Source organism: Myotis davidii, unplaced genomic scaffold, assembly GCF_000327345.1.
Source record: "Myotis davidii unplaced genomic scaffold, ASM32734v1 scaffold651, whole genome shotgun sequence".
In the NCBI taxonomy this organism is placed as follows: Eukaryota; Metazoa; Chordata; class Mammalia; order Chiroptera; family Vespertilionidae; genus Myotis; species Myotis davidii.
In genome coordinates, this window is record NW_006283994.1 from 1,165,882 (window position 1) to 1,187,910 (window position 22,029).

General features: G+C 57.4%; 2 protein-coding genes and 1 long non-coding RNA gene across 3 annotated transcripts in view; 1 reads left to right on the forward strand and 2 right to left on the reverse strand.

The window, feature by feature from the left end:
• Window positions 1-3,788, forward strand: part of FAM78A (family with sequence similarity 78 member A) — a 29,797-nt gene extending 26,009 nt beyond the window's left edge. The window contains exon 3 of the mRNA XM_006754183.2: window positions 1,003-3,788. Within this exon, the coding sequence (XP_006754246.2) occupies window positions 1,003-1,468 (466 nt within the window). The 3' untranslated portion in view covers window positions 1,469-3,788. The remainder of the gene's footprint in view (window positions 1-1,002) is intronic.
• LOC107184110 overlaps window positions 1-13,763 on the reverse strand; it is a 16,571-nt gene extending 2,808 nt beyond the window's left edge. Inside the window, exons 1-2 of the long non-coding RNA XR_001514929.1 lie at window positions 13,513-13,763; window positions 13,215-13,275 (exon numbers count right to left, since the gene is read on the reverse strand). This is a non-coding gene — a long non-coding RNA (uncharacterized LOC107184110). The remainder of the gene's footprint in view (window positions 1-13,214; window positions 13,276-13,512) is intronic.
• A 164-nt stretch (window positions 13,764-13,927) lies between these two features.
• The window catches only part of LOC102757084 (nuclear pore complex protein Nup214), a 15,225-nt gene continuing 7,123 nt past the window's right edge, over window positions 13,928-22,029 (reverse strand). Inside the window, exons 2-6 of the mRNA XM_006754185.2 lie at window positions 20,782-20,934; window positions 16,113-16,284; window positions 15,328-15,467; window positions 14,545-14,569; window positions 13,928-14,134 (exon numbers count right to left, since the gene is read on the reverse strand). Coding sequence (XP_006754248.1) covers window positions 14,101-14,134; window positions 14,545-14,569; window positions 15,328-15,467; window positions 16,113-16,284; window positions 20,782-20,934 — 524 coding nt within the window. The 3' untranslated portion in view covers window positions 13,928-14,100. The remainder of the gene's footprint in view (window positions 14,135-14,544; window positions 14,570-15,327; window positions 15,468-16,112; window positions 16,285-20,781; window positions 20,935-22,029) is intronic.

Sequence of the window (22,029 nt, forward strand, 5' to 3'; positions counted from 1 at the left end):
GGTGCTTCCTCTTCTGGGCAGGCGTGAACAGAAAGGAAGGGGGCGAGGGGAGGAAGGGGCAGCTGGGTCCCAGGAAGCCTCAGGTGCTTGCTGTGGCCTGGGGGAGGGCCTGGGAGCCCAGACTCCCATGAGGGAGAGGAGACACGGAGGTGAGAGGCCAGCCCCTAAGCCAGCGGTTCTCAACCTGTGGGTCGCGACCCCTTTGGCGGTCGAACGACCCTTTCACAGGGGTCGCCTAAGACCATCCTGCATATCAGATATTTACATGACGATTCATAACAGTAGCAACATGACAGTTATGAAGTAGCAATGAAAATCATTGTATGGTTGGGTCACCACATGAGGAACTGTACTTAAAGGGCCAGAAGGTTGAGAACCACTGTCCTAAGCAGAGGGTCCTGGGTGCTGGTTGTACACCTGAGGTCCGTGCTAGGAGGAGGGGCCGGAAGCTCGCCCTTTCACAGGTGAGGGCACCGAAGCTCAGGGGGCAGGCCTTGCCCCAGCTCATGCACTGGTCAGTGGAGGGGCCAGGATTCATCCCAGATGTGCCCGTGGCCACTGGGCTCTGAGGTGTGGCCTTTACAGCAAGAGAAAGTCATGGACCAGAGGGGCGGGCAGCCGGCATCTGCGTGCAGGCCCCCTGACGCGCTAAGGGGCCCAGCCTCTCGGTGCCTCTGCCTCTGCCTCAGCCACGGTCCCACGTGGCCGTCCCAACAGCAGCTGGCACAGCGGGGCAGGGCTCTCCTTCCTGTTCCCCATCCCCTCGGGCTTCCCGCAGCCCAGCCGGGAGCTGGTGGGACAGCAGTGGTTTCAGGGGGAGACCGATTCGAGACGATGCAAGAGAACAGTGGGTTTTGAGGGGGGTGATGCTGGGGGAGCCCCTGTTCGCCGCCATGAGGTCGGATGTCTCTTTACTGTCTGTCCCCCCGGGAGTGAGCCCCCGGGCAGGGGCGGCAGGAGGCCTGTGGGCGGCCGCTGAGCACACTGCCTTCCCGCCCGCAGGTCCAGCTGGGAGCTCCCAGACCTGCTGGAGGGCAAGATCGAGGCCATCAGCGACTCGGACGGGGTGAACTACCCCTGGTACGGCAACACCACGGAGACGTGCACCATCGTGGGCCCCACCAAGAGGGACTCCAAGTTCATCATCAGCATGAACGACAACTTCTACCCCAGCGTCACGTGGGCCGTGCCCGTCAGCGAGAGCAACGTGGCCAGGCTGACCAACATCTACCGGGACCAGAGCTTCACCACGTGGCTGGTGGCCGCCAACACCTCCACCAACGACATGATCATCCTGCAGACGCTGCACTGGCGCATGCAGCTCAGCATCGAGGTGAACCCCAGCCGGCCCCTGGGCCAGCGCGCCCGCCTGCGGGAGCCCCTCGCCCAGGACCACTGGTCAAGCCCAATGCCAACGACGCTCAGGTCCTCATGTGGCGGCCCAAGTACGGGCAGCCGCTGGTGGTGATCCCGCCCAAGCACCGGTAGCAGCGGCCGGGGCGCCGCGACCCCAGCCCTGAGACCGCTCCAGCAGCCCCACGAGGACGCCCAGCATCCAGCAAAATACAACCGTTCTACCTTGTCCCGCGGGGTCTCACTGTGCGCACGCCCGATGGCCTCTGCCCTCTCTGATGAGCCGCTGCCTCGCGGGAAGGGGGGACCAGCGGGACAGAGTAAGGTGAACCGCAGGTGCGCCCTCAGGTCCCTGGGGTCTCCCCTCCTCTCCTCTCCTCAGTTTCATTCACCTGCAGCAGATGCCCACACAACTGCTTTCAGTCCTTTTTCTTTAGACGCCTCTCTAGGAGGTGCGGGCGGGAGGAGGGGGAGCTGATGAGTGACAGGCCCGCTCTTACTGACTGGGGGTGCCGGGCCCTCCCACGTGCTCCCCGTCCCCGCCCTCCCTCACGCGGCCTTATGTAGACTTGCTTTGCCAAACTTTTGCCTTAAGCTGAATTGAAAGGAAAACCACTGGAACGGACCTAAAGCAGGATCTCTCTTCCACTGGACTTTCATCTCCTGCCGGGGGGTTGGGGAGGGGTTGGGTCCGGAGGAGAGAGACTTCCTGAGCCCCTCCTCCCAGGCATCTTGGGACAGAGGCAGGGACACAGACCTAAAACCAGCGGCTTATTCTTGTGTTTCAGCAGCAACAAAACCACAGACAGACGCTGCCTAAAGAGCCCCAGGGGGAACCCCCAACTCCTCCGTCCTCCGTCCCCTGTCCCCTGTCCAGGTGGCTCTGCTGGGGCTGCCCTCTCCTCTCTTCCCCGCAGCCTTGCCTTGCTGGTGGGTCGTGGAGAGAGGGAGGGTCCTGGGAGCTGCGGGTGGAGCCCCGGGCATTTCTGCCCTCTGTGCCCAGCACCATCGCCCCCTGGGGGTCTGCCCCCGCATCTCACTCAGTACGCCTTTTCCTTCCCATCCACATTGGTCTCAAATGCCGCGGGGGTGGGGGTGGGGGCCCAGGTTTAGCTCTAGTTGGCAGGTAAGAGGAAGGCACCCCTTGCCCTCCAGGCTTCTTCTCAGGGGACATCTGAACACAGCGCTGGAGGGAGCCATGGAGGGAACACAAGGCGTGCTGGGCCCGCAGCCTGTCCTAGGAAGTAACCCAGGCCCAGGGTTGAGCGGCGTCGGAGCGCAGTGGAGGCTGGTCTGGGACAGTGTGCCAGCCTTTGAGGGCCACCCTCCCCTCGGCCTGGGCACCCGGAGTCCCAGGACTCGGTCCCCAGGGACACCACGCTTTCTTAGCGATGTCTGCCTTGAAGGCTGCTTGCAGGAGCTGTGGGGGGTGCCCCGCTGAAGCCCCTCTTCCTCCAAGCTTGCCAAGCCCACAGCTCCATCACCCAGGCCCGGCATTCAAACTAGTAATAATCAAGCACAGAAAACCGTCAGCTGAGAAAAATGATCATTTCTGCACACGAGCCACTTGTAGGAGCCCCAGTGACCACACAGGAGGCATCGGTCACCTAGTCCTCTCTCCGTCATTACCCACGTGACAGTGTATTTATTCAGGGGTGCTCACCGTCCATCCAGTCCTTCTCCTGAGCCCCACTCCTGACAGGCGCGCAGCTATCCTGGGACAACTGGATTGCAAACCGCTTGGTGCTTGGGGAGCCTTCCCCGGAGCTGCTGGTTCCCCTGGGGGGGTGTGAGCCCCGCCTGGAGGTGAGGGCGGGGAGTGCTGGGTCCCAGCTCCCCGAGACGGGAGGTACCGTGGTGCCTCCTGGCCCCGTGGTGGAGGGCCCTTCTCTGCACTCAGGTCTTTCTTGTACTACAACGGAGAATGGGCCCTGGCGGTCACGGCGGAGGGATTCTCACTGGGGTGGAGGGTGGAGGTGGAAAGAACAGCAGGGGGGTCTGAGCTGTTTGGGGGCAGAATCCCTCCAACTCGGACTTGGAGAAGGGGAGCAAGCCTGTGGGCTGGGGTCAGCGCCTTCCCGTGGAGGGCAGGCCCGGCTCCCCTGCCTCTGCCTGGGCCCCTGCATGTCTGGTCCCCGCTCACCCACTCCCGACCCCTCCCTGCCACCTGGCCTTGCCCAAGACCCTGAGAGGCTGCAGGGCCGGCCAAGGGCGCTCCCCCTCCTGTCGGGAGCACAGGCCGGGCTTCTGGCCGGGTCCCCAGGCCCCTGTGTCCCCCCGTATGGACACTGGCCCAGCAATAAGGACCGTGGAGACTACTGTGAAGCAAACCAGTGCACTTACCAGGAGGCACAGACTCTTGAAGAAAATGTAAAACGAACCTTTAAAAAAAACAAAAATATTCACAAAGAGAAATAAAGTGTCATTTTAAAGTAGGGCTGGCCAGGGTCTGGATGTTTCTGAAGTGGCGGTTCATTGTGGGGTTGCTGGTGCCGTAATTTGGGGGCATCTGTGGGGCTTGTGCTCAGGGCCAGGGGGACCCCAGGAGGGGCAGGCCACTCAATGCCAACGCTGCCATCCCGGACCTCGGTCCTCACCAGCGCCCTGGCTGGTCCCTGTGGGGAGGAGGGGGCAGGCTTGGGTGGGGCCAGGGCTGGGGGCAGCTTGGTTTTTTGGCAAACAGTAGGATCCCACATGAACGGGGTGAGTGTACAGACCTGCAGACCTGTCCTCCTAAGGAGGGAGCTGCTGGGCCACGGGATCCAGAAGGTGGCTCTGCCCGGCCCTCAGCGAGCAGCCGATGTGGGATGTGGGGTGTGTGTGTGTGTGTGTGTGTGTGTGTGATGGGGGGTGGGGGGCTGCACGGATGCTGAGTCCTGCAGTTCATCCTGTCTTCTAATCAGACTTTCCTATGAAAGGGCAGAGGCGGGGAGCTTGGGGACTGAGCCCCACCTCCCTTGCATGGGACACGGGCTCTCTGAGCAGCCTGCTCCTAGCTGGTGGGGCCAGAACACCCCGCTGTGGTGTCCAGGTGTTAACTAAGAGTCCTCACGACCTCCGGGGGTTACCAGGATCCCCATTTCAAAGATGAGGAAACTGAGGGAGAGTGAAGGGGAGAAGCTGCCGAAGGCTGTGCCCGTGGGAAGAGTAGGTCCAGGATTGGAACTCAGGCCCCAAAGCCCAGACACTGTGGTGCATGCGTTGGGTGCTCAGTCCCAGTGACTGTTACAGGCAGGCCCCAGGCCTTCGGCTCGCTCCCTCCTGGGCTCCCAGGGCAGGAAATGCCTTTCTCCCCGCACCTGCCCCCGGGTGTAGTCAGTTCTTGCCCACAGTGAGCTGGGCGCATTGCCTCTGAGGAAGGGCTGCCTGGCCACTGCAGGCCATAGGCTCGCCCGCCGGGCACTGCCCATTCACTGGGCATCGGGGATCGGGTTTCTCCTCTGGGTCCCACCCTGCAGGAGCCTAGCGGCATCCTGCCTTCTGCCTCCGGATCGGAGCCAGGGCAGCAGGAAATTGCATAACAGGATCCGCTGGCCGCCCTCCGCCCAGAAGGCTCATGGGTGGTGCAGTCACTGCTGCAGTTTGGCTTTTGGTTGTGGAGTCGGCTCCTGAGCTCTGCCCGCGAGAGAGCGCGGGGTGTGTGTGTACATGCATGAGTGTGAGCAGGGAACGGGTGCAAGCTTTGCCGGCAGGAGAAGCTGAGCTGGGTCACAGCGGGACAAAGCCCCAGAGGCGCGGGCACCCCACCTCTTGCAGCCACGCAGCTGAGCAAGGGCACCAGGATGGCAGCTGCACATGGGTGACATTTGGGTGGGAGGGGCCTGTGCAGGGAGGGGTTGCGAGTAAAGTGGATTCCGAGTGGCCTTTCCTCACGGTGGAAGCCCTCCAGCCTCTCCGGCTGATAGCAGGTTAAATTTAGAAATCCCAGACTGGGACGAAACAGACACCAGACCCAGCCAGCTGCCGCAGGAGCCGGGACCGGGGAGAGCCTGCTGTCTGGGCGGGGTCGCCCACCTGCCCCGGGACGTCTGGGAGAAGCAGGTGCCCCGGGAGCCAGCCACAGCCTGCCTTCCAAACGGAGTGCCGGCGAGGCCGCGGCCCTTTCGGGTCACCATCCGTCACATCGCGTGGTGTGGTGCCCCTTTTACAGACCAGGAAACGGACTCTCAGGAAGGGTCAAAGGACTTGCTAAAGGTCACGCAACTGGGAAGCTGCAGAGCTGGGCTGGTTTCCAACAGCCCTCATGTGCCTGCTCGGTCACTGCTTTTTCTGAGACCACCCGGCCCTTCCACACCCCGATTCTCCCAGCTAACTGCGGGGCAGAGGGCCTAGAGTGACGCTGAAGAGGCGCACAGCCCGTTGGCACTGGCCGATGGGAACTATTAGATGCCAGCACACAGCCCAGCAAATGAGCTCCATCCGAGCCTGTGTCCGAGAGGCAGACTCACACGACTGACACGGGTCCTGGCGCTGCCGCCCGCTCCGCCAGGCAGGGCCTGCCCCCTTGTCCCTGGGAGTGAGATGCAGACAGGGTCAGTTCCTCCACTGGCTTGGCCTTGACTCATATTTATGGTCCCTTTCCAATCCAACAGACAAAGGGCAGCACGCGGGGTGTTTACTGCGAGTGGCATAGTGAGGGCCCGTGCTATTCTTGGCGGCCACTTGACTTGCGGAGTGAGGCCCGCTGGCCTCCTGACCTCGCACGCCCGTTTCCCAACCCGAAGCCAGGACACGCACACCTGGCCCGGCCGCCTGGTGGACTTGGAGAAGTATAGGGGTGTGCTCGGCGTTAATCACACACGGGTTGCCTGAGAGTGAGGGCGCTGGGCTGGCGTTTATATCGGACTAGACTTCTCAGGCCTAATGCCACCGTGACATCCAGACAACAGGACTTGCTTATTCATGACTCTCAGTATCAACAAACAGATCTAGATGAATGTAGTGCCATTCCCCCTTTTTACAGAAATGAAACTGGGGCTCAGAGAGGTTAAGTGACTGGCCTGAGATCACACAGCAAGGACAGGACCCAAACCAAGGCATATCCATGGTCTTAACCAATAAACAATTCCTTCCCCCCTTTGGGTCTCAATTCCTTTATATATATATTAATGTATTTCTTTATTGATTTCGGAGAGGAAGAGAGAGAGAAATATCAATGATGAGAGAGAATCATTTATCGGCTGCCTCCTGCATGCCCCCCACTGGGGATCGAGCCCACAACCCGGGCCTGTGCCCTTTGCCAGAATCAAACCTGGGACCCTTCAGTCCACAGACTGATGCTCCATCCACTGAGCTAAACCGGCGAGGGCTCCTTTCTATATTTAAGGAGGAAATCAAACAAGATGACCTTCAGCCCTAAAACGCTGGGCTTCTTTAATTCCCACCCGGGCCAGCTTTGCCTCCCTGAACACACAGCTCACAGCCAACACACGTGGTGAGGAAAGGCCTGGGTGAGTGTGCGTGGCTGTGACAGCCGGACCCCGGCCGCCAGGAGAAGGCACGAGGTGCATGCGTGCTGCCAGGGGGCCGGCGTGGGGGCAAGTGCTTCTGGACAGCGGCACTGGCCCCCACACAGCAGAGTCCGAGCACCACTTGGCTTGAATGTCTCTGAGACGATGTTTATTCTTTCCAGAACGGCTCAACGTGAAAAAGAAGTCCCTATAGACACGCGTCAGGGCTCAGCCAGGTCAGCTGCCTGAAGCCCGAGTCCAGGCCAGGAATCGGCTCAGAGCAATTGTTGCCATTTGAGAAAGAGAGGCGCTCCCTCTGGGCCCAGGGGAGGAACCCAGGCTGCCCCCTCAAATTACCACATGCAGAACCTTGTGACATAATTGTAAGTTTCATTTACCTTCGCAGGGGCAAATGCTGGTTTCCTAAAACACAGAGAATGAAACTGAAAAGCAAACATGCAAGACTTCAGGATTCTAAATGCTCTGACAATATTGGCGGGTGACAAGCTGCTCCATCCGCTCACACAGCCCCTTCCGTCAGCTGCAGCCAGTGACTCAAACCCGGCATGTGGCCCTTCCTGCTCCTCGCTGGGCACCCCTCGGCCAGCTGGAGAGCTGGGGGATGGCAAGACGGGGAGGGGGAGTGAGCATGCGTGGCTGTTCTTGCCTACAGGGAGAAACCTGCCACAGGCCAGGGTGCAAGGGGTCCTCTCCCTGCGCTAGCCCTGCCCGAGGGCGTCCCTCCTGGGGGAGGAGGTGTCCGGGTCCTGAAGTGAGTGCTGCTTGGTGAAAACACTGTGAGCGTGGACTCAGGGCAGGGGCGCTGGGGCTTGTCCGCTCGAGCCAGGGAAGCCACCTGTGAGCAGGCCGTGCCTGTGCCAGGCACTCTGCCGCGCCCTGCGCATACCTGCCCCGAGCTGTGGCACTGGCCCTGTTTTAGCTTGGGCCACGGGCACCTGTTCCAGCTGGTAAGTGGTGGAGGATAGCCTCGTCCCTGGGTCTGTGTCCAGTTGGTGCTCATCACCCACTGTGAGCCACAGACAGCTGCTCCGGCTGCAAGCTAGCGCCTCCCTGGGCTGGTGAGAACCAGAGGCCACTGCCGGGAGGTCTGGGTCAGCCCGGGGTCTGGCTCTACGCTGGCCTTGCTGTGGCCCTGGTGTGATGGGCTGGCTCCATGCCCTTGAACCATCTGTAAAAGCTCTGCCCCCACCTCCTCATCATCTCCTGATGGGGTCTGGCTTTTTTTTTTTTTAATCTTCCACCGCACTAACTGGTTTGGCTCAGCGGATAGAGCATCAGCCTGCGGACTGAAGGGTCCTGGGTTTGATTCTGAGCAAGGGCACAGGCGGGGTTGCTGGCTCAATCCCCAGTGGGGAGTGTGCAGGAGGCAGCACATCAATGATTCTCTCTCATCATTGATGTTTCTCTCCCTTTCCCTTCCTCTCTGAAATCAATAAAAATATATATTAAAAAAAAATCTTCTACCAAGGAGTAAGGATATATTTCCCATTGATTTTTAGAGAGAGTGAAGGAAGGGGCATGGGGGAGAGAGAGACATGGATGTGAGAGACATTGATCAATTGCGTCCCACATGCACCCAGATTAGGGGCGGGGATTGAACCTGCATCCCAGATATGTGCACTTGACTGGGAATCAAACCCATGACCCTCCTGTGCCCAGGCCGACACTAACCACTGAGAAACTCCGGCCAGGGTGGGGGTCTGGTAGTCATTTCAGGGGGGCATCTATCCCACAGGTCCTGCCTCTTGCTGTCCTGGAGCCACCAGGGCTGAGAGACAAGGCTGACGTGGTGCCTGCCCTCATGGAGCGGACTGTCTGGGGGGAGGGGCAGATCAGACAAACAAATCAAACAACCAGTCACACACATAACGAGGCGGGAGAACGGACCGAAGCTGCTGGAGCGGAGCAGGGCAGGCAGCCCAGGGAGGCGGTGGGCAAGGGAGTGATCTACACTGACTGCAGGACGAGCAGGGGAGCGTGCGGGGCACTGGGCCGAGGCTGAGGCCAGACAGGCCACTGGAGGAGCAGAGCAAGTGCCCAGGGACTGGAGAGGACGGCGAGAGGGGGCAGGAGAGGCAGGGGGACCGCACGTGTGACCCGCAGGCCATGGTGAGGATTCCCAGGAGGACGGCCCAGCCTAGGCACGGCTGTCACAGCCTCGGAGGGTTGGGAAGCACTTTGCTTCTGCTCTGGCCACAAGGAGATGGCGGACAGTGCTGGAGGGACATGTGAGGGGAGCGGGCACCACTGCAGCGTGCTGCCGGCCCGCCTGCCACCCCTCCCTGATGGAGGCCCTTTCTTTGCAGCTGGCGGTCCAGGGCTGACAACAATGTGGAGAATCTCCGGCCAGGGCTGCGGAATGGATGGGGTTCTATTTATAAGCAGAGAGGGGCTGAACAATGGCACGGTGGTCTGACCTCCTGTGGGACTGGAAAACCTCAAGCCAGACCCGGGAAGAGAGCGCAGAGGAAGGAGGGGATTAGACGGCCGAGGGCGTGCAGCCAGCTGCTTCCTCCAGACCCGATTCCCTCACCGGAAAGCTGGCAGGCCCATCTGTGTGTGGGGCGTGCACACCCCATGTTGCTACACAGACTCAGCCTCTGCCCCTCCCTCCTGGGGTTGCGGTTTAGACAGACAATGACCACGTACAGGGCTGGAGCCAGCAGGATGGGGGCAAAATCTACACGATGGGCGGAACATTTGCTGTGGTCCATGTCCACGGTCAGCTCACTTTCACGGGTGGACAGGACAGCTGTGTGTGAGGGCTCAGCAGAGTCCCTGGTGCCAGTGGCCCGGTATCTCTTCTAAGATGAATGATGACCTTGGGGAAGGCGGGGTGGCCGGCCGAGCAGAGGGCAGGGGTGTGGACAGCCCGGGCTCCCTCTGGCTCCACCACTACCTGGCTCGAGACTCAGCAAACCACTCATTCTCAGCCTCCCGCGCTCACGGAAGATGTGAGTTATGGCATCTCGCGTGTAGGTCGAATGTGAAAATGTGCGAGAAGAACTTAGGATGGACAGTATCTGGCGCGAAGGATCACCCAGTGAACCACCACCATTGCAATCGAACACACGGGCTCGGGGTGCGATCACGGCTGCCACTGAAGTCAGCCCCCAGATCCGCAGTTTCCCGAGGCTCAAAAACACGGCTGACCCGTACACGGCTGACCTGCGTGGGCCACTGGACTCCGCATGTGAGTGGGCCCGCGCAGCTCACACCCGCACTGCCCCAGGGTGACGGCACAGGGAGGGATGTGCTAGACACAGCCTGTGGGAGGAAGTGGTGCTTCTGCCCGGCGACCCCAGTGACAAGCTGTTCCCGAGGAACTGGTGCCAGCAGGACAGGTGCAGGTCAGAACGATTTGGAAATGGCAGCGACTTCCCTTCATTGATGGACGAAGCACACATGGATATTAAAGACTCTAAGGAGTCTTCAGTAAAGAGCTATTAATTTTTGTTCTGTCCGTTCTTTCCCCAACTTGTGTGAGCAGGGAGCCCATTAGTTCTGGCTCAGAATAAACTCCCGTAGGAAACACTGAAGCCAGCCGGGGTTAGGGCTAAAACCACCTCAGGCCAACTGCTCTGTCCACGCATGAGCGACGAAGGAACAACCGGGGCGAGGAAGGAGGGAGAGCAGCGACCCTGCTCTCCGTGCAACAGGAACGAGGGGTGTAAGAACCAGCAGATGCCGACAGCACCAGTCAGGTGTCCATGGGGAACTGTGGACGGGAGCCCACGAGCTGACGAACCTGGGGGTTGGGGGAAGGAGAACTGGGAGCCAGGCTGGCGGACACAGGGTCACTCCTCCCCCCACAGTACTGTCCCGAAGGATGGAGGCTGGCCAGGGTGGGGACACTTCCCAGGAGGCCTGCAGAGCTGTCTGAAGGGCAGGAGGGGACAGCCACCTGTGCTTTCACCTATGTTCTTGAGCAGGTGCCCAAGGACAGCTGAAGTGAAACTCTGTGTCCCACTTAAGTTTCAGGAAGGTCCTTTCCCTGGGTTAGTGGCAAAATAATTATGTCCATGGGCGTCCGACTCTCAGAATCGGGGGATGGAGTCACAGTGACTGTGGTCAAGGCCTCACAGTGTGGCCCCGGACCATCTGCACCAGAATCACCTGCAAAGCTGGTCCCGCACACAGATTCGAGGGCCCCACCCAGCGCCGCTGGATCAGAACCCCAGACGTGAGCGCTCCTGCGTCATCGCTGCGGCCAGGGCTGACCCCTCACCACGGGCTCTGTGTTGGACAAGGGGCCACCACCAGGGGGAAGATGCCCCCAAGGGCTGTTTGCCCAGATGCAGGGCAAGGTCCTGTAAGGTGTGAACTCACCCACATGGGGCCAGATGCTCACTTTGCCCACCCTCACCCCCACCCTTACCCTGCCCGGCTGTGCTCCAGTCTCCATCTCACCCCGAAGGAAAAGCTCTCACAGGAGGAGGCCCAGTGCCTGGTTCTGTCTCAGAGCTACTGAGGGGTAGGGTCCTGCACGTCCTTCCCGGAAGGCCTGACCTGAAACGCCTCTGGAGAAAGCAGAACTGAAGGCGTGCAGCAGGCCAATCCGAGCGGGCCGGGCTAAGGGGACCGCTGCAGGTGCACTGGCATGAAGGGGACATGACCACGCCCATGTGTCATGTGGGCTCTTCCTGTGCCTGGGAAACCCGACTCCTGGCCTCTGTCCTGCTGCCATCAGAGGCACCGATTATGAACACACAACGTTTACATCTAGAAAAGCCAAGCAAAACCACCAGCTCCTTAAACCGCCACCCCCTTTCCTTCCTGCCTTTCCCGAGTTACTCAAGAGACACAGTGAAGCCAACTGTGACTGCGGCCCTGAGCAGCTGTGGTCCCTTCTCCTTACGGGGCCCAGCCCCCACTCACCCCAGCCCTGCCCACCCCCTCAGGGAAAGGCTCCTCCCGGGGCAGGCTGGAGCCGCGGCGCATTCCCGGCGCACACCCAGAAGCTTGGGTTTCAGGGGCTGCAGGCTGGCTGCGCTCTGAGATGACCCCTGCCACCTACCAGTGTAATCGACCCCAAAAAAGGAGCGGAGAGGGCTCCCACGCCAGCACCGCATTCCCCGCTGAGGGTGCGTGCTGGGCGTTATCGGCCGCGCACAGCTGATACGGGCTGTGGAGCACTGCCACATGCCACCTCGATGGAGGATTAAGGCAGAGAATTTGAGGTCAAGGGTTTAGGCCGAACCAGCTTCTATTTATAAAAAAGTGCCTCCGGGGGAGACAGACAGGCAGGAGACTGGCTCGGCCTGAGTGTCGGTCGACAGGACGACACACCAAGGCAGAAGGCACCAGTCACAGTGCTCCCTTTCAAGCGCGGCCTCATCATGAGCTGCCCATCAAAATTCCAGTCCCTTTGTCTCAGGACTGCTCCTGTGTAGACCTGGGAGCTCCACGTGCAGGAACAGCCCGTGCCTGGCTGTGCGCGTCCCAGGCACCGCCCCCTGCTCCATGGCTGCGGGGCCTCGTGAGAACAGGTGGGGGCAGGCTCTTCAGTGCCACACAGACAAAAGGGCACACGCTAAACTCCGGAGGTCACGCTCTTTGAATGAGGCAGATGCCCTAGGTCAGTGATGGCGAACCTATGACACGTGTGTCAGAGGTGACACGCGAACCCATTTTTTTGGTTGATTTTTCTTTGTTAAATGGCATTTAAATATATAAAATAAATCAAAAATATGTCTTTGTTTTACTATAGTTGCAAATATAAAAAAACTTCTATATGTGACACGGCACCAGAGTTAAGTTAGGGTTTTTCAAAATGCTGACACGCCGAGCTCAAAAGGTTCACCATCACTGCCCGAGGTGATAACAGTGGGGACCCCCACAGAGCAGGCTGCGTCCGCCGGGGCCCTGGGTGCGCAGCACTCCTCTGCGGGAGGAACAGCCTGCACTCAGCGCCCAGTGCCGTCGTGGAGTCAGACCCCACAGCAGAGCGGGACTAGCAGCCAGGCTGCGCTCATGGGCCTCGGTGAGTCTCACCTTCCCCAACGTGAACCGTCAGTAAAACACTTCAGCATTTTAGTTTCCCAGTGTGTGAGATGAACAACTGCCCTTTCCAATGCTCCCTGCTAACAAGCACAGACGAAGCGCGGCATGTTCTGGGCGGACAGATAACGGGAGCCCACACCTACTTTGCTGTGAGGGGGCCCTTGTCAGCCACTGCAATATCGCCGCCTAAGAAAGGAACTAGCCCAGACCTGAGACCCCGCCCGACAGGCACTGTGGAGACTGAAGGTCGGACCTCTGGGCCGGCCTTGCCAACACTCTGCTGTGACACCAGGAAGTAGCATGACTCCTCAACCCCGGGCCTGCGCAGGGTCACCGCCCTGTGGTTAACAGGGGGCCAATGTGTGGACCAATGTCACCATCACTTACGGAGATAAAGGCTGTCTTCTCAATCACCCGCCTGCCTCTCCTCCGGAGCAGAAGACATCAGCTGTGGGACACACGGCGCTAAGGGCCAATAGATGAGCTGGGCCTGCGCAAGCACAGCCCCGCAGGCATCAGCGCACTGGTCTGTTCCAGGTCTGCCTCCCGGCTACCTAACCTCTAAGGTGCTACAACCTCTTCCGAAACTCCGCTGGCGCCTGCGTGAGTTTCTCCCCGCCACCCAGTCAAAAAGCTGGCACCGAGGGTCCCGATACTCAACAGCAAAAAGGACACAGGAGGATACGAGTTATTGCCTTGGAAGGTGACAAGCGGCCATCGGTCTCTTTCCTGTGCGGAGCCCTGGGTCTGAGCAGACGGGGAGACTGGCTGACACCCGTGCTTGTCCTTGAAGTCGTCCTCCTGGCCAAGGGAAGGTGCACCAGCTTCTCAGAGCCACAAGGAGACCTCTGTCCTTGACTGCGACCTGAAAAACCCACTTACAGCCCAGTGGGTGTGGCTCAGTGGCTGAGCATCAACTTATGAACCAGGAGGTCACGGCACATGGCCAGGTTGTGGGCTCGATCCCCAGTGGGGGGTGTGCAGGAGGCAGCTGATCAATGATTCTCTCATCATTGGTATTTCTCTCTCTCTTCCCCTCTCCTTTCCTCTCTGAAATCAATAAAAATATGTTTTAAAAAATGAAGACAAAAACCCCCCACTTACATTTTGTATGCAAACAAACCAAACAGTTTAATAAGAGGGGCAGAGGGGGGAATAAGCAACATGAAATAAGACCAAGTGCATCTGCCGAGGTGTTTCTGTCTGTCTGGTGTGCCACCGGGAATGTCCGCTTTCAAGGCTGCTGCTCAGTGACGAGGAGCACGACACCCACTCAGCTTCTCCAGCCACCAAAGCCCTGGACAGACCTGCAAAGAAGGGCGGGGAGGCAGGTCAGCTTCCGGCACGCGACTGCCTGTGCGCCAAGTCCAGGCCCTGAATGTTCACTGTCATCCAATTCTCCACCGAAGCAGACTGATGATCACAAAGTAAGGCTACTGGGCCTGGAACCCAGTCCTGCCTTCCAGGCTCTGCTGACCGGAAGGCCCCTCCCTCTCTTGCACATGGCCCTGGACAAGGCGCGACCTGGCACCTCCTGCCACATCCCTGACAAGATGGGCAAATCCACAAAAGCCCGAACCTGCTGCAGAGCCCCATGCTTCCAGGATAAGCTTTTAAACAGGAAGAGTGTACACACAGAGCAAACCGAGTGGTCCGGTATTTTCCCAGGCCACATACTCTTCCATCCTATTAATGACTCAAAACTGGAGATACTTACGAGTTCGATGATCCAAAGCTGAATCCTGGAAAAGATGGACAGGGGGAAGTTAAAACACACATACACTTGAAAGACCAAGGTGGACCCTCGGCCAGACCCCCTCCCTTCACCCCCACGGAACGCCTCCTGCAGGCTGGGCAGGAAGGTGGGCTGGCTCATGTCCCCAGGGCTCCTCCCTCCTCCCCGCTGGGGTGGGCAGAGGGTCTCTGGTCGGGCCCCCTCACGCAGCCCCACCGTGACACACAGACCCATTCTGTTAGCAAAGTGCGCTCTCTCTCCATTCCCACCCACGTGCTTCCTCCTCTCCGTGAGGCCAGAGAAGCAGGCCCGGGGGGCTGGGCCTGGCTCTGCGGCTCACTGCTGGGCAAGTGCCCCTGGAGTTTAGTGTCTTATCTGCACAAGAGTCAGGGCGCCGGCTTCTGAGCCGCAGTGTGTGGCACAGACAGAAGCAGAGCATGGACGCTCCAGCCCTGAAGCAGCAGGGCGTTAACGAAATGAAAGGCGTTTCGTGAAAAAGGTCTCTACACCTTATTGTTTGTTTGCTGGCTTGGATTTCTGAACCAGTATCTAGTGAGATGATTATTATCTTGCGTTCTCAAATTTTGAGAAATATTTAGTAAAAAATGACACAATGTTGTAAGTCTATTTTAAACCTAGAAAACAATGTTCTCAAAACCAAAAGCCCCCACACCCTGCCCTTCAAGCACTTCCAGCTTTGACAAGACAACGAAAGCCGGGTAAACCGCTCATCTCTTTGGCGAGGGGTATCTGCTGCCTGCCTACCTCCTGTGCCCGATCCGAAGCCGGAGAAGCCCCCGCTCTGGGTCCCGAAGCCCGAAGTCTGCTGGGACAGCGACCCGAAGGTGGGCGCGTTCTGACCAGCGAGGGTGCCAAAGGACGTGGTGCTGCTGTTGCTGCCAAACCTGGGCCAGGGAGGAACCGACAGTCAGCGCCAGCTGCCCCTGCGGCCGAGCCTCAGGCAGCCTCATGGTCTCAGGCTGCACGGCACACGAATCAAGGGCACATGCTTGGTATGAACCAGCAGCCAGAGCCCAGGGCAAGCACCTCTGCTTCGGGGAACAATGACAGGCCCACGAGACGCAATCCAGCTTGTCCAGTGAGTCCTGTGCCTGTCTGGACACTGCAGGTCGCTTGGAAATGAAGCAGTACTACATATTTTGCTCTTTCTGTCTTCAATAATTCTTCAATTTTATTCCACCATTTCAGCATTTCCCATTTATCGACATCCCCTGCCCCATTTATTCGCCTACTCCCTGGACCTTGACCCTGTCTGCTTCTCACGCCGAGGTGAGGTGTCACCTACACGCACGAGCAGCGCGGCCCTGTCCTCACTGCCCACTCCCGCCGCTAAGACGGCCTCTCTCAAACAGCAGCGAGGACTCCTCCGATGTCTGTGGGGCCAGAGACCAGGGCCCGCACCAAGGGCACAGCCATGGCTCCTTGGGGACGTCACACTGGAACCTTCAGCCGGCCCCCGTTAGCCCTGCTCCACACGGTGGCTCAGCCAGAGCTTGTGGGGTCCCTGGGTCCCCTCCCTGGGCGCTTACCCGAATCCTCCTGCGCTGGCGGCTGCAGTACCCTCTCCGAACACTTTGCCTCCCGTCGAGCCCAGAGGGCTTGTAAAGGCTGGGGCTGAACCGAATGCTGGCACCCCTCCAAACCCAGGGGATCCCCCAAAAGTAGGAGGGCTGCCAAACACTGGAGCAGCACCGAAGCCACCTGAGCAAAACAGAGGCAAACAAACAGAACAGGGAGAAAGGAGGAGACAGGAAGAGAAGACAATGAGCAGTGAGAAACCAAATCAAAAGAGGAAGAAAAAAGGGAAAATACGTTAGAATCCAAACAAAGACCTCCAGCAAAGGGCAACACCCCTTCTAGCAGCAAAATGCCAATTAAACCCAAAGCAAACCGGCCACCAAGCCGCCTCCCTCCAGCTCGAGCAGAGGTCTGGGGTCTGCTCGGGAGAGCTCCCTGGAATTCTAAGAACCCCGCAGACCCCCTATTTGCCTTGAGCTCCCCGGTCCCTCCCAGAGGTAAGCTGGGCCTGTCAGCTCCAAGTCTTGTCAAATCAGATGGACACCCGGAACCAACATGGCGCGTTTCCGGTCCCTTCCTGCTGGGTGCACTGTGTGGAGACGCCTCATGGTGAAACCGTCCTCAGAAACTTCAATGCCTGCCCCGCGGCCAGAGATGACAGACAGGGATCACTCAGCACCGCAGGAGGCACAGCCTCGGATGCCCGAGTCTCTCTCGGGGAGAACGAATGGGAGACAGCCGAGGTGAGCGGCTCGGCGCCGGCGCTCAGCCAGGCCTTTTATTTATTTACGGCTAATGGCTCTCCCGTCTCTCACCACCATCTCTCTCTCTCTGTGTCCAGAAGAATTTTTGAAATGCTTCCTCTCTGGGGTCAGGAACTGCCCCCCATAAAGCAGCACCCGCATTGCTTCCTGGGAGGAGGGCTGCCGCAGGACAGTGGTCACACAGTGTCCAGCTGTGCTCACACGGCCACCGGCCCAGCAGAGTGAGCGGCTAAGCGTCTGCGCAGGGCCCCCTTCACAGGCCCGGTCTGTGCTCACGGAACACAGGCTGGCGGGCGGCCACCCACAGAAAAGGGTCAGGCATGCCCGGTGGCCGCTGGGCTGGCCGAGATGCCAGCAGACGGGAAGAGGACTGTCCTTCCCTGACTGTCCTTTCTGCCCGGGCAGGGTCCCCAACCCCCGAGACACTGTTGAAATCCTTCTTGGCTATCCAGAGACCCTCAGTGAGAGTCTGCTGAATGAAATGAACAAAATGTACAAGAAACGTGCCTTAAGGGGGAATATTTCTTAAAATGAGTATTGACCTGTAGCCACACGCTGAAGGGAATGATGGCGGCCGAGGCGCAAGCAGCTGGAGGGGACCTGGCTTCTTCCCGCCTCTTTCAGAAAGTGAAGCCCACCGCGCATCTGCTGAGAGGGTCAGCCGGCCTCAATCCCACCACAAGCCTCTGCCCCTGGAGCGGGAGGGCCGGGCAGCTGCAGGTCTAGCTTGCTGTTCTTTCCGCCGTTATTTGCCGGTGGACCATTTGTAGTGGCTGCTCCACTGAGAAGAACTTTTTGCTAAGGCTCACATTTGGGTTAACATCCTGACTTTTAAAACCTTGAGTGAAATTCCAAGCTATGCTAATGGGCACTGTTGGGTTACAAATATAATAGACTGGAAAAGAAAAAGCACTAAAAACCCTGCCGCTGAATTATTTAGGACTGACCACAGATCCAGTTACACTCTCTTCCTAGACACACGCTGGGGGCTGGGTCTAGTGCCTTGCACTCCATATTATGCTGGCTTCTTGGTGGAAGGGGAGTGAAAAATGAGAAGTCACAATGATACAGAAAGTAAACTGCAGGGGGAGAGGAGATGAACACACACCGCACAAGCGCACACACTTCCCCACGCCCAGGTCACGGCTAAGTGCGCCAGGAAGAGAACAGTCATCCTGGTCTTATTTCTGAAGATCGACTCGCGGGGTTTGATTTTATTAGATGCCTTATTTTCACGATTTTCTTCCCCTGAAGAAACAGAAATGTACTAATAATCAATGACACTGAAATATCTGTTTTACTGACGGCCCTTCACATGCCAGCTACTGTAGAACAGTCTGCTTTAATCCATCCCAAAAACCTGGAATCCCTACTTCACAGGTGAGCAAACTGAGGCTGTGAAGATATGTCCCGTGTCTGAGTCTAGCCAGCAGGTAAATGGTGCAGCTGGGACTAGAACAAGGCTGAGTGACTCAAAGACCACCCAGCACCTAACCAGTATGTGCGCTCCCCTTCCCCCCCTGCCACTAACCCAGCAACTCTGGCACAGGAGCAGCGGGGTGAGCCCCATGGACTGGGATGGCAGCCGGTCATTTTCAGCCTGTCCCTCCTCCTGTCCCCCCACCCCCCCAGTATCTCCAGCAGCACAGTTCCGAATGCAATCGTTGGGCGGGAGGATGGGCACTTTTGGAATTTTTCAGAGATGCCTTCAAACCAGCAGTCAAGGAAGGCTGGCCCCTTGGCAGAAAGCAGCCTCGCTGATGAAAGGAGGCACCTCTCCTACGGAAGCAGCTCCCTGAAACGGATGCAGCTCCCGAAGTCTTGAAGCAGGAGAGCAGGCTTTCCCACCCGCACTTTCCCTTCCTGGTCACGCGCTCACTCAGCTCATGTATTTGCCTGGTGGCTTTCTCTGTTCCAGTCCTCGAACTAGGTGGTTTCATGGGGCAAAAAATCAAGTAGAAAAAGATATTCTGAAAGGGAGGTACATTTTCTTTAAGATTGAAAAATTACAAGCATCAGATTCTCCAATCAACAACCTGATCCCAGGATAAGAGACAATATTTAAGAAAAACATACCAAAGAAAACATTATCAGGTTCCCTAAAAAAAGTCTTGATAATTAATGAACTAAAATCTCTTAGTCAAATAGTATTTGCCTGGTAATGAAGAATGAATTTGTAGACCTTTCATTTTTAAATCATTCACTGCCAGGAAGGTTGGGCAAAATAGAGCTGCAATGCCCATTTTTTGTCCATCTTAAATTCTAGGAAAAGAGCATCCAAAACGGGCACTAGGCAAACCTGCCGGGCCACAGGCCTGAGGAAAGGTGCACAGAGCATTATGGAAAACACAGCGACTGTGCTCCAAGCGGTGGATTCCAGATGCTAACGGGGGCGGTCCTGAGTCAGAGCCACCTACGCATCTGGTCCCCAGGTGGGAGGCTGAGCCACCTACACATGTGGTCCCCAGATGGGATCCTGAGCCACCTACACATGTGGTCCCCAGATGGGATCCTGAGCCACCTACACATGTGGTCCCCAGATCCTGAGCCACCTTCACATCTGGTCCCCAGGTGGGATCCTCTGAGTCACCCACATCTGGTCCCCAGGTGGGATCCTGAGCCACCTATGCATCTGGTCCCCAGGTGGGATCCTGAGCCACCTACGCATCTGGTCCCCAGGTGGTGTCCTGAGCCACCTACACATCTGGTCCCCAGGTGGGATCCTGAGCCACCTTCACATCTGGTCCCCAGGTGCGATCCTGAGCCACCTTCACATCTGGTCCCCTGGTGGGATCCTGAGCCACCTTCACATCTGGTCCCCAGGTGGGATCCTGAGCCACCTTCACATCTGGTCCCCAGGTGGGATCCTGAGCCACCTTCACATCTGGTCCCCAGGTGGGATCCTGAGCCACCTTCACATCTGGTCCCCAGGTGGGATCCTGAGCCACCTACACATCTGGTCCGCAGGTGGGACCTTCTCCTGGCACTGGCGGAATTTCAATCTCCCACACATCTGCGCGAGGGAGTGTCCTGCCGCTCACCCCTGGGAGCCTGCCTAAAGGAACCGCTTTCTCAGCAAACATTCTTCCTTTGCCTTGTGCCTTAAAACAAATCCTTTCACACAACGTCCATGCAACAGGGGCAGGAAGGCAGACCCATGCAGATCCCAGAAACAGAAATGGGACAGAGGAGGCAGCCGACAGAAACGAAATATGTTTTTGTGTCTAAATATACAATGTTCTTTAAAAATTTTAATTGTAAATGCAATGCATGATTATAAAAAGTCACCATTCACAAATGTATACTGTAAAAGTAATGCTGGGATAAGAAGTAGTGCTGGCAATGTTCTTTATTCTTGATTACATGGGTATTTTCCAACTGTGAAAATTAACTCATGATATGTGAATATTTAATATTGTATATGTACATGTACTGTATATCTAATGTATTTGTTTATTATGCTCAATTAAAAACAAAAAACAAGTGACTGGGAAAGAAGGCAAAATGATACGGACAGAAGTTAAATAGTCTGTTCGGCCTGCGACAGGCAATGGGTACCAAGCAAATGAGCGACTCAGGACACTTTCATGTTTACATTTTAGTGATCACTTTCTTCTGTGTTCCCTTACTTTGGTCAACCTGCACTTGCTAAATGTTTAAGTTTTCTTCCCCAAGAAGACTCTAAGTTCTCTTAAGGGTTACAGAATATGCATTCTGTGCTGTTTAACATTTCTCAGGAGACCTAGAACAGTGTGAGGAACATAGTAGATGCTCAATAAAAATACAAATAAAGTGGGAGTCACTTCATCCACGCGCCAATCCTACTCCCTCGAGAGCCTCTGCAGAGAGCTCCCTCCTTCCAGCATCTCTGCATCTGAGCTCATACGACGCGACCTCAGCGGCAGGACCGCAGTACCTGTCTTATTTGGAGAGGAGAACCCGAAGCCTTGAGATGCCACGCTTCCTCCTCCAGCGCTGAAGGTGCCAGCAGGTTTCTGCTCTCCAAACGACGAGCTGGCAAAGCCACCGAACGTCTTGGCCCCACTGTTTCCGAATAGGTTAGAGGTATCTGACGAAATGAAAGACATGTGTGAGGGAGGTCAGAGGGAGGAGAACGTCCTCACTTACTTCCCAACAGAGAAGGAAGGAACCTCTGTTGGGTGTTTTGGGAGAAGGGAGAAGTGACCAGGAAGAGCAATGGACGCCTTCTCCGATTTGCATGGGTCTTGAAGGCCGGATTTAATTACGTGGGTGTCCAGGCTCAGAACTTCCCGACTCAGTTCTCAGGCACAGAAACTCATCTGCGCTCCCGCAGGTCCTGGCCTGCCCGCCCATGGGGACCAACAGCGTAGCCTCACGCCAGAATGCTATCTGAGCACATCCACACCAAGCACATGGCTCCAGCGCAGCTTTCATGGTCAAGTCTGGCACGCTGGCTGCTGCCCAGTCTGCTCAGAGAACAGTGGACAAACAAAACCTCCGGGGCTCCAACGTCTGATCTGACGGGAGCCAGGGATGTTCTGAGACCGGAAAAGAGGCCAGCAAGACTTCCAGTCTGATTTCCTCTTTCTCAGAAGTTCAACTAAGTTCCAGATGCCTATCTAGTGGGTCACTCCTTCAAATACACATTGAGTCTGCTCCAACAATGAAAGGAAACTAACTACTAAAACCAAGAGGGGCGAGAAGTATTTGTTCATTTCCCACCACATATAGACGGGTGTTTTATTGAAATGAGTTTGTAGCCCTAGCTGGTTTGGCTCAGCGAATAGAGCATTGGCCTGCAGACCAAAGGGTCCCAGATTCTATTCCGATCAAGGGCATGTACCTCGGTTATAGGCTCCTCCCCTTCCTGGGCTCTGGTTGGAACTCGTGCAGGAGGGAACCAATTGATATGTTTCTCTCGATCAATGGGAAAAATATTCTTGGGTGAGGATTAGTAATAATAATAATAATAATAATAATGATAATAATCTATATATATAAAAGCCAAGTGACCCAAACGGCGGAACGGCCGGACAATATGATGCACACTGCGGTGGCCAACCAACCAGCTGGATGGGGTCCCTATAGGCAACCCCCAACCTCCCGCGGCCCCTCCCCCTGGCTGGTCTGGTCCCTGATAGGCCCCCCACCCAGATCAGGGGCGGGGCCCCCCGCCTCCTGA